The 12,192-nt window shown below is 41.3% G+C and overlaps 1 protein-coding gene across 1 annotated transcript in view; it reads right to left on the reverse strand.

The window, feature by feature from the left end:
- Positions 1-3,266: 3,266 nt before the first annotated feature.
- Positions 3,267-12,192, reverse strand: part of MROH2B (maestro heat like repeat family member 2B) — a 79,414-nt gene continuing 70,488 nt past the window's right edge. The window contains exons 35-42 of the mRNA XM_004605583.2: positions 11,417-11,531; positions 10,748-10,894; positions 10,083-10,265; positions 5,777-5,932; positions 5,298-5,432; positions 4,810-4,912; positions 3,786-3,851; positions 3,267-3,373 (exon numbers count right to left, since the gene is read on the reverse strand). Coding sequence (XP_004605640.2) covers positions 3,267-3,373; positions 3,786-3,851; positions 4,810-4,912; positions 5,298-5,432; positions 5,777-5,932; positions 10,083-10,265; positions 10,748-10,894; positions 11,417-11,531 — 1,012 coding nt within the window. The remainder of the gene's footprint in view (positions 3,374-3,785; positions 3,852-4,809; positions 4,913-5,297; positions 5,433-5,776; positions 5,933-10,082; positions 10,266-10,747; positions 10,895-11,416; positions 11,532-12,192) is intronic.

Raw genomic sequence — 12,192 nt, forward strand, 5'->3', positions numbered from 1 at the left:
TTTATCAATACTAATATGTAAATTGCACTGTTAGCATTTACTTGACCATAATTCTGTGCCAGAATTAGATAATTTTCATTTAATCTTCACTAATAGCACCTTGAGAGAGAACTGTCTTAATTTTCAGATGAGGGTATTAAAGTGTGATGTGGTTAAATGATTTTCCCGAGTCGTGTGACAGTAAGTGGTGGAGGTGGGGAGTCTTGGAAATACTAAGATGGTCACTAAGACTCTTTCTACAGAACATCCTGGGGACCAAAGACATTTCTTAAGTCAGAGAATATATACCTGAGTCCATTTATTCAGTCACCATCCAAGTAGCACTGTCTTCCCGTTGTTCATCAATTTGCTTGAGCGGGCACCAGTAACGTCTCCACTGTGAGTCTTGTTGTTACTGTTTTTGGCATATCGAATACACCACGGGTAGCTTGTCAGGCTCTGCCGTCAGGGTGGGATACTCTCGGTAGCTTGCTGGGCTCTCCGAGAGGGATGGAGGAATCGAACCCAGGTCGGCCACGTGCAAGGCAAACACCCTACCACCGTTGCTATCGCTCCAGTCCATTTATTCAGTAATTAATCAAATATTTATCAAACGACTCTATTGTACAAAACTTTGGGGTTAAAACTATGAGGAAGGGAAAAAACAAAATTTTGTTTTCTTAAGGTTTGTATTGTATGACAACTATGCTTAAATTCCAGAGGATGGAGCCAGCTCAACATCTATCATTAAGAGGAGTCTTGGAAATACTTGTGAGTGTGAAATCTACTAAAAATAGGGTTTAGAGAGACAATGTTTTAGTCACTGTCATGTTTCTTGTGTCCATGCTGCTAATGGTGAGGAAATCTCTGTTGGATGCTAAGGTGAGCAGTGTATGGTAGTTGGGATATATAATGATGCAGCAGACAAGGTCCTATGTCACTAAAACTCTCCCACTGAGAATGTCCTATAGTTCTTGTGTCTCAGTCCAAATTTTAGTTTATTTTTTGTCCCATGTTTTGAAACTCATGTGCATTACTAAGCCATACATCACTACTTAATTTTAATTAAACTAAAAATAAAAATGTAATTTTTCATATGTAATAGTCACATGGCAAGTCCCTAGGTACCAATATGACTAATGACCCCTAAATTAATCAGTGTAGACATTCTGTAGAGAGTTCTCTTGGAAAGTGTTTTTTCAAAAGTAATTTGACAAAAAATAATCCACCAAAAGAAATAAACTAAATATTTATCCATGTTTTTAATTTTTTTTTGTGTTGTTCTATCTTAGACAAGTGATACTTCATAATGGCTTCAGATTCCATTATGAATTTAATGAAAGCTCTGACCCCGAGAATGCACCTGTGTGATTATGCTGGAGCATCTTCAAGACATGGCCGCAGACGTGCCTTGGAGAGTGATTCAAGAGAGTGCAATGCCATTTATGATCTTGCCCTAGAAGCCATACTCTTGTCATGTCTGTTATATTGCTTTGGTTCCTTGGGTCATTTCTATTTATTGTGGGAGGGGACCAAACAAGTTCTGGGAGGCAAGAAGCATTGAAGGCTGAACTGGCTCTATCCTCTGGAATTTAAGCATAAATATCATAGAATGCAAACCTCACGAAGACAGAAATTTATTTTTTTTCCTTTCTCATACTTTTAACCCCAGTATTTTGTACATTAGTGTTGTTTAATAAATACTTGATTAAGGTGAATAAATGGACTCAGGTTTATAATTTCTGACATAAGGTATATCTTTGGTCCCCAGTAAGTTTTGTAGAAATAGAAGATTCCTCCTCAAATAGTTTTGAGGAAAAAGAGTTTAGTATATTGACAAAAGGAATTTGTGAATTCTTGTTGTCATCAATTTAGTAACTTTGCTAATGAGCGATCAAAATGTTAGATGCTAGTTATTAAATGACTGTCAGGATTTGTGTTAGAAACATTTTTATGCCCATAAGCCATACACAAAACATGCATTCTTGTATGTAACTTTTCAGATATACTTTGTAAAAAAGAATAATGATTTAGATACTATGAGGTTAACACATGCACACAAGCATACATGCATGGTTCAAAAGTAAGGATACTCTGAGATAAAAATATCAAGGAAATCATGAAACTTAATAGATTATCAATTTTTTTTGTAGAAAAGTTCTGGCATACTTTCGGCACATAAATTTCAATCTGAGATAGAATTGGCAGGTTAGTTTATAAGATTGTTTTTTAGGAAGAAGAATGTGGGTGTAAATCAAAGTTGAAAAAGTTATAAAAGAACCTAGTAGTGAAAACTGCAATGGCCTTTTATTTATTTATTTTTTTAACTTTTTGGGTCATACCCGGCAATGCACAGGGGTCACTCCTGGCTCATGAACTCAGGAATCACCCCTGGTGGTGCTCAGGGGACCATATGGGATGCTGGGACTTGAACCTGGGTCGGCTGCATGCAAGGCAAACGCCCTATCTGCTGTGCTATCACTCCAGTCTTATGGCCTTTTATTTTTAAAAAAATTTCCCCCACCTTATTTAAACACTGTAGTTTACAAAGCTGTTCGTAATGATTTATCATAGGCATTCGAACACCAATCCCAGCACCACTGTCACCTTCCCCTCCACCATCGCTTCCATTTTCCTAATCACCCTTCCAGCCTGCCCCCATAGCAGGACCACAGTAATTTATTTTGTATTGCTCATTATCACTAAATGGCTAATGGAATGATCAAAACATTTTCGTAGGAGAAAAGTTGTGAAAACAGTTGCATATCACCATGGGGACATGTCTTTGTCTGAGCGTTTAATAGGCTGTTGTTGGTAGCTAAGCCTTTCGTGTTAATGTTTTTGTTAGTTGAGATTAGTTGGTTTCTATTTTACATTCTCATCCAATCTGGTGCGCTCCTACTGTGAGGTTAATATTGCAGAGTTCAGAGATGTTGCTCCAGAAAATCCAGAATATTTATGTTGGCAATCCTGGCCTTTTTTCTTAAGAGAAGTAGTGTTGTGTCAAGGTTTTTATCCCCTTTATTTATTGATTTAAGCTTCTCAAAATAGAGGATTATCTGTTCAAAGTCATATGGCCATCAACTCTCCTGACAGGTTCTCTCTCGAGGGGATATGTGATGCTCACTTTTTCTAATGTAAGGCTTCAGAGTAAGTTAGAGATCACTGCTTCAAGATTTTTATCCTAGGTACCATTTCTTTCCTCCAGATGCTACCAGTTTTTGAGTTATAAGGATGAAAACAGGAGTCAGGTATAGAAAAAGCCTAGTAGTTTATTTCCTGATGGTTTATGGAGGTATGCCTATTTCTTTACACCTTTTCAGAAGAGTCTGCAAAGCAATATCGGCTGCTCTCTGGACACTGGAACAGGGGTCTTGCCGAAGTGCTTGGAGCCCTGAAATGGTAAGAGTAGTCAAGTTCAGAGAAAGAGAAAAACAGGATTGAAGTTTCCAGTTGAGAGCCAGTCCTAGAAGGCCTCCAAGTTCGAATGACCAAATCTTTCCACCTAACCCTAGTAGGTAGGATTTGGAGGTGTAAACTGAGAATCCATCTCAGCATTGATATAAAGGGAGAACAGATTTGATCTTGTGATAGTTGGTTGATAGGTTGGAAAACCATTGTCTACAGGGATGATGACTGAAAAGGGTTGGAGTAGGGGTTATTTTTTTATTCTTGAGATATTGCTGTTTAAGGAGCATAAGACACAATTGTGAGATATTCAGATGCCCAACTTATGAGCTAATATAGAGTGTTTTTCATCCACTAAAAATAAAGTATGCTCAGCAGATACAAAGGTTGGTACTCACGTGCAGTCAATTGTTCTCTGTCTAATAATTCCATGTATTGGCCAGTCAAGTTGAGAACAATGGCATCTACCATCAACAAGAGAAATACCGATTTCATTATAGGGTAGGAGGTCATGCAAAGTGGGTGAGGTCAGACTCTGTGCCTTGTCAGTAGGCAAATGGTCTGGCCTGCAGAGGAGAAAACTGTGTGTCTCCACACTATGCCCTGATAGGAGCCATATGAAGTCTGGGGATGTGGATGCCCAGTTTGGAAGTAAGCACCCATACAGAATATATCCAGAAAGGTTCACACAGCATCTTCCCAAAGGGGAGGCAGGTTGTTGGCTAGGTCATCTCATAGGCTTGATCCAATAGGGAATCTCTAAGTTTAAACTGTTAAAGGTGGAGCAGGCAAGATCAAGTAAGTGGGCCAGTTCAAAAGTAGGCTTGATTAGGCTGAACAGGCTTAATGATATGATGTCAGATTTTGTAACAGAACTCTTGCCAGAGGTTCAGTTGCTCTTCTCTTATATTCTACAGCTTAGACAGAGGTAAAACAAAGAAGTGATCAGTCTAGAATTATTCAGTAGAACCAAGGTCACCTGTCTCCTTCCACCCATGTGCTGTTTGCATTATGTGGATGTCGAAACCCTCAGCTTGAACTTAGATTGGGTTGACTAGAGTTTCCATGAAGGGGGAAAGTGAAATGATGCGTTCAGGGTGGGCAGCAGGCTTGGAGCACAGACTTGGGAAGAAGAACAATGACGTGGAAGCAGAAGGAGCATGAAAGGTATAGTAGTGACTGATGGGAGAAGAGTGGGTGCTGGGAAATTAAAGCCAGTTGTCTATGCTCATTTGCAAGAGAAATGTTTCCTTTGTGAAGAGCACTTTGCAAGATCACAATGAATTTTATTCTGGCTCTTCTTCTTCTTCTTCTTCTTTTTTTATCCTACTTTTACTAGTCACACTAGAGTACTTCCAGCTGAAGCACAGCATGAGAAATAGCAGAGAGACCTATTCTTGAAGACCGTGGATGTGTTCTCACCTGTTAGTTTGACAGCCGAGCTCCTGATAGACTCCCAGTTACTGTTGAAGAAGGTGAATGAGTGGGTGTGGAGGATCCATAGGATTTCCCGGTTTTTCTTTGCCTATAAGATGTGGGTGAGGTCAAAGCATTATATTTTATTATTTCTACTATTATATTGCAAACTAGGCACTGGAAAGTGAGACTTTATGAGAATGAATGTTCCATAAATCCTAAGGAGAGGCATCTAGAGTCCAGGGAAAGTTCCCACAACATGGATTATCTTAAGCCAAGTATCCTGTGGCTAATACAAACCAGATATAACCGGGAAAGGCATTGGGCTGAGAGGACTCAACCCAGGTGTGCAGTCAGGTCTGAGAGAGTCATTGCTATCCTTCTAGGACAACCTAGCCCAACTCTGGCCAGGATTCTCTCTATATTTCCTGTCCCAAGCTTTGCCTGAACTCTTATTTAGCTGCTTTTGGAGACAGCAGCTACTGTGCTCTCACCAGTTTCAAACAGAATTGCCTGTAGAAATCTCTGGCCCTTGGTAGTTCTTGACCATCAAGGAGCTGGTCTATTATGCCATAGAGCTCCTGGAGGCCCAGAAAGGGAATGCAGATGGTCAGAACATCACGGCAAGCCTGCAAAAAAAGAAAAGAGAGATTTCTTTGTCACAATCCATGCTAGGATCCTCTTCCAGAAAGTGAGGGGAGGGGAGCAGGGGGGACAAACCAATGCCCGATGAAGCAAAAGAAGCAGTAAGATGTTAAGGATAGGGAGGACTTTAGAATTAGTGCTGGCACCTTCCCAGCTCTAGGGACGGAAGAGCAAACTTGGGAAGATGGAAAGAGGAAACTAGGCATGCGGCGGTTAGGGCTGAGGTCCCCTGGGCAGGAAGACTTCAGGCCTGGCGTTTAGCCCAGCAGGCTCCCTGGCAGGTCCGTGCCTCAGGGAGTAGAGCTGTGGCAGATATTTGTGCACTTACAATGCCAATCTTGGGATTGGGGTCCCAGAGGTGGAGAAGGAATGAAATCATGCTCTTTTTTATTTCTTCAGCAAAAAAAATCTTCCACCTTCTTCCTGTTAGTGATGCCAGATTCTCAAATAAGAGGATAGCAGTCAGTCTAACTTCATCCTGCTCCTGTGGGACAAAGGCATGTTGTGGTGAGTCCCTCTTTTTATTCCAGGTAATCCTTGCAGTGCTATCTGCTATGCTATCGCTCTAGAGCATAGGGCATTTGCCTTGCATGCGGCCGACCAGGCCTCGATTCTTCTGACCCTCTCAGAGAGCCTGGCAAGTTACCGAGAGCATCCTGCCCTCACAGCAGAGACTGGCAAGCTACTCATGACGTATTCAATATGACAAAAAGAGTAACAACAAATCTCACAATGGAGACGTTACTGGTGCTTGCTCGAGCAAATCGATGAACAATGGGATGACAGTGCTACAATTCCTGTGGTAAATCCCCCCTGCCATCCCCCCGGCACCAGTCTCTCCTATTTCCCTTCACCCAGACTCCACTCTCCCTGCCACACTTCAGCAAAGGAAAGTAGGAACACAGGAGTGGTGAATTCTTGTCACAGCCTTTATGGGCTCAAAACAACTTCTGCATTTCCCAGCAGTTCTTTACAGACAGAACATGGGGTTAAATAACCATGGGTACAGGATTTAAGCGACTCCATACTACTGGACATTTGCTGTTTGCCTCTGAGCAGCTAAGGAGAACACGTGACCATAGGGACAATAGGCAGGGATTTGGACAGCAAAAAGCTTTGAAAGTTCCTGTTTACTTTGGATTGTGTAGTAATTGACCTGATTACATTATTAGTCTGGAGTTATGGAGCCTGCAATCTAAATAGCCCAAGACACTTCTCATAATCCCAAACACTGAAAAAAAAGTTCCTCCCCTCTCTTAAAATACTTTCTCCTAATCCCAAAACACTTCTATTCCCAAGCACGGAGGGGAAAAAAAATCCTGCCCTCCCTGCAAATACTTTTCAAAGGTATCAGAGCTAGCTCGGGAATTTGCGTATGAAGTCTAAAAGAGAGAGATTTAACAAAAAGTGTCCAGCCCTACTTTTGTGTCTGTGAAGCTACCCAACTGTCTTACTTGTCAAGGGTAGTAAGCGATGCTTTTAAGAACATGGATGCTTTTTAGAACATGGGTAAGGTGGTGGCGGCAGATTTGTTGATATGATTCAGAGATCTAACAAATTCTAATGAATTTTCTGACAAAGTCTTGATTATTTCCAGGTCTGTAAAACCTGGAAAGTTTTAAACACCCATAGGGAGGCAGAGGGATAAAGAGTGTTCTTGAATAGCAGAATATTATCTAGGTAAACAGCAAACAGGACCAACATAAAGCTTTCCTGTGAATATGAGATGGGAGAAGAGAATTCATTTTGATGATAAAGTTCTTGAGAAGTGTGCTCATAGACAAAAATTCCACAAAAAGAAGTAAAGAAAGATCTAGAATCAAATGGTGGACCCATGTATTGCATACAGGAGGTCTGGATTTACATTAAAATATGAATTTAAAAAAATCAGTGACATAATGGTATCAGTCAATTGGGATGTATCAGTTAATTGGAACCACATGAAAACAGATTTTTTTTTTTTTTTTTGCTTTTTGGGTCACACCCGGCAATGCACAGGGGTCATTCCTGGCTCATGCACTCAGGAATTTCCCCTGGCGGTGCTCAGGGGACCATATGGGATGCTGGGATTCGAACCCGGGTTGGCCGCGTGCAAGGCAAACGCCCTACCCGCTGTGCTATCACTCCAGCCCCTGAAAACAGATTTTCATATGGCAAAATTGTTCTGAGTGCTTCCAGGAGCTTCAATGCTATTTTGGATTGAGAAAGTAGAATCATAGAGCGCAAGGAAAATGCTCAAGATGGCGGAGTAGGAAATAGAGGAAAGGATCTTGGGATAGAAGATGTCTTTTCCGTTTTATCATCTATGGGAGCTTATTCTTGCATCTTCAAGGTTTTTTTTTTTAATTCTTTTATTGGTTCACCATGTGGAAAGTTACAAAGATTTCAGGTTTAAGTCTCAGTTATATAATGCTCAAACACCTATCCCTTCACCAGTGCACATATTCCACCACCAAGAATCACGATATACCTCCCCCCTTCCCTCCACCTTCCTCAAGGTTTAAAGATAACACGGACTGCAGAAATGCGAGGTGGCAATTGGTACATTAAATAATTTTATGCATAAGCCATAGAAACATATTAGAGGAAAGGATCATCAAGTACAACAGAAGCCATAGAAACATATTAGAGGAAAGGATCATCAAGTACAACAAATATACTTGTAGAAAGGGAGCATTACTAGAACATTTCATAACTAAGATACAAGTTTTATCTAAAAAAAGTATCAGTCAGGGGCCTGAGTGAGAGTCCAGCGAGTAGGGCATTTGCCTTGCACACAGTCAACTTGGGTTAGATCCCTGGCATCACATATGGTCACCCAAGCACCATCAAGAGTTATTCCCGAATGCAGAGCCAGGAATTACTCCTGGGCATTGCCAAGTGTGACCCAAGAAGCCATAAGAAAAAAAACCAACCCAGACAAATTCAATTATTTCTTCTGCTATAATATGCTGAGAAATATCCCAGTCATAAAACTTGTAAGGTGGACTTATGATCATTGGAAGCTTATGATTATTGGGTAAGAGAATCATTGTCTCTAGGGTAACAACTACTCAGTGGTGGCTTCAGTCAATTATTTGTGCAATGAAAATGAGAAAAGAACACTTTGTTATTTTACAGAAGATGCTTTTGCAAAATTGAGAGGAAGCTCTGTAAGCATTTTTGAGGACAAGATGAGAATTAAAAATAACATTGATAAAGTGGACAAAGTCATTGGCCAGTAGAAAGCTGCTTTCAAAGTCCAGGCCAAGGTTAGTAGGGAAACTGAGAATATAGCAGGGGAAGATCACCAACTACAGGCATATATAGTGACTGAAATATAGAGGTCTCTATGGTTAATAAATTATCAAAGAGCTAAGAAGAAAGGACAAGATTGAAATAGAAATTGGAACAAATACACATGAAAAGATGAGACCTGAGAGGCAATTTTGCTTTAGCTGCTACTAAATACTTCTCAGGTCTCATTTAGAGATACAGCACAGTAGCAGGCTGGTAAAATATTTAAAGAGCTGAAAATTAGGTTTATGATGAATAATGAAGGAAATGAAGACTTTTTCAGCCTGGTGACTAGGAGGTAAACAGATAATTTAATAAAGTCCATTAGGGCTTAAAAGTATGCACTAAAGGAGACAACTAGCTGTTTTCTCATTCCTCTATGAACAAATAGATGTGGATCTCACAAAGGGAGATTGCAGTTAGATGTGAAATAGAGTTATAAATTTATTGCAGTAAGTAAACCAAGAATAAATAATAAAATCAAATTTCCCAGAAGGAATTAAAGAAAATGACCCTTCTCTGTCTTTGATCTCTGACTAATCTGTTTTGGAAGCAGGCTAGATCAAGGGTCGACAAACTTTTCCATGAAGGGCCAGACAGCTATTTGTTTAGACTTTGTGCACCATATGGTTTCTGTAACAATGAGTCAACTGTGTTGATGAAGTGTGAAAGCAGTCGTAGATAAGATGCAACCAATGAGGGTGGCTGTGTTCCAATAAAGCTTCATTTACAGGAAGAGGCTGTGGGCTGGATTTATCCCATAAGCTTTATCTTATCCCTGATAAAAACAACCATACAAGAGTTCTGAGTCTTTGAGCTTTAGACCTGGAAGATTTGGAGGGGAGAGCATTTTCACTGGACCTCAGCCCTCTCTTGAGTGTTGTCATCATTTGTGTTTCTCTCAAAGCAAACTTGGAAATGAGGGTTTGGAGATAAGAAATTTATTAGGGAGGTGAGCTAAGGAATAGGAAGGTGGAGGGCATAAAGGAGAGAGAGGAGAGGGAAGTCATGGAAGACAACAGTGGGAAGTCATGGAAGACAACAGTGGGGAGTGTGACACCCACACGGTCCAGTGGAGCTCTGCCTTCCTGAGACATGAGGCTGCTGGGTTGTTTACACAATTTTGGTTCTCATTGTCTGAAGTTCTGTCCTGGGGTAAGTTTCCCAGGCGAGAGAGTGCCATCAGCCCCAGGGACACAGGAAGTCAATGTCCTAGACAGGAAGTGTATGGGTGACTTTTGTGCAGGTGACCTTGGGTCAGTCAAGCATCACAGATGGGACACTGACATTGTCCATAGCAAGCACATTCCTGTTCTCTTATTTCTGGGGAGGGAAGATTTCTGAACAGATTCACTTACGTCTTCAAAGAAGGTTCTTGTTTGCAGCACAATTTCTTTGAAGTAGAAGCTCACGTCTCGGTCTGTGAGCAGCTCCAGAAACTTTTTTAGAGCCTTCAAGCTTTCACAGACAACTTCAGTGCGGGCCAGGTGATAGAGGCCTTTGATGATAGATTCTAAGAGTATCTGCTTATGCTTCTTCACCTATTTTGAAATAAGTTTTCTTCATCAAGAAAATTATTCTATGTGTATCTGGAATAGGGCAGGAAGCACCTTACAAGGGGATTAAAATTCTGTTGGGGTCTCATGAATGTCAACCTGAGAGCCACCACTTCAGCAACTTATTTGGATTTCCACTTAATGTATTTGCTTTCCTATTTTTTTTTCTTTTTGGGCCACACTCAGCGATGCTCAGGGATTACTCCTGGTTCTGCACTCAGGAATTACTCCTGGTGGTGCTTGGGGGACCATATGGGATGCTGGGGATCGAACTTGGGTTGGCCATGTACAAGGCAAACACCGTATCCACTGTACTTTCTCCCTGCCCCCAAATTTATTTGCTTTCCTGATATGTGGTTCAGTGACTATTGAATTCAAATTCTACTTAGCTGATCCAGTTCTTCTAGTGATTTCCCCCAACAAACAAACAAACAAACAAACAGACAAATCAAACAAGCACCTTGTACCTTGTGTGGAGCTCCAGAAGCTGCATTCCCAAGCCCTCGGATGGCCATTTGCCTCAAAATGGCATTGGAATCCCAGGAACTCTGATCCATCAATATCAGCACATCTCGTAGATTCCCGTGCTTCCAAAGTACTGGCTCCTTCATGAGCTGGAAACAATATAGCCCTCCACTTTAGCTACCAGAGTGGTACTGTTCAGAAGAGCACTAAAAGCATTAAAGAGGAGATTTCAGCAGCTGCGAGGGTGGGGGGGGGCAGAGGAGAAAGCCCTCTGCTGATTCTGAGTGTCTGGTAGGAAACTGCTCTAGATGGAAGCATTCACCAGTTCAAAGTGGTTAATGCAACCCAAATATCAGGGTGAGGAAAAGGGACTAAAAATGATGCTCCTTCTCTGCATTGGTTGCAGCAGCCTGTATATTGTTTACTTTGCATTTGGTGTCTCCATGAATGATTCTGCACCATTCTCTGCCAGGAAGCTGCTATCTGCAGACCAGGGGGCAGGAAGCAGTGCAGATGAGCTTATCCCCCTCACTCTCGGCAGTAGTTGCATCTCTCCATTATTTCAGCTCTCTGTGGAGACACCTTTGCCCTAGTTCCAATTCCATTGAACCCTGATTCTGAGAAATAAACCCCAAGAGGACCCAACCCTAGGGATTGGGCAGCTTTCTTGCCTCACAGAAGAAAGCTGTGCCCGTAATCCGGTAGTTTTCTGAGGAGGAGGTGAGAGACGGGAATAGTTGCTCCATGATGTCCAGGATGACACCATATTGCCACACTGCCATGCTCCTAGAAAAAAATGCAAGGCTCATAAGAAAAGATAAAGTCATGAAATTTGCTGTTAGGTGGAGGGACCTGGAGAGTATCATGCTAGGTAAAGGTGGTCAAAAGGAAAGAGATCAACACAGAATGAGTTCTCTCATATGCGGGATATAAAGAAACATACTGGTGGGATACTGAATACCATATCCCATGAAAATGGAAACAAAGAACATGAGGACTGATATTCAATAGGAAGCATGCTACTTGTTGGGGCTGTGGGATAGGACGGGGTGGGGAGGTGCAACATCTAAGTGGAGGGAAGCATTAAACTGGGAGGGCGGTAAAATGTTTTATCTGAAACTAGATCAGTAACAGCACTGTTAAAAATGTTTTATCTGAAACTAGATCAGTAACAGTACTGTAAACCACAATACAAAAACTTATATATGAGTCTCTCATAGAAGCAGACTGGTGGGAGGAAGGCAAATCAAGTGTGTGTGTGTGTGTGTGTGTGTGTGTGTGTGTGTAGGGAGCATTTGTGGAGAGAAGTGGACATTGTTGAAGGAATCGGTATTGGAACATTGTATTCCTGAAACCTAATCATGAAAAGCGTTCTGCTTTCAAAAGCGCCAAAAAAAAAATATATATAAACTAAAAAAAAAAAAAGATTAAAAAAATGCAAGCCTCC

The sequence above is a fragment of the Sorex araneus genome, chromosome 1, assembly GCF_027595985.1.
Source record: "Sorex araneus isolate mSorAra2 chromosome 1, mSorAra2.pri, whole genome shotgun sequence".
Classification (NCBI taxonomy): domain Eukaryota; kingdom Metazoa; phylum Chordata; class Mammalia; order Eulipotyphla; family Soricidae; genus Sorex; species Sorex araneus.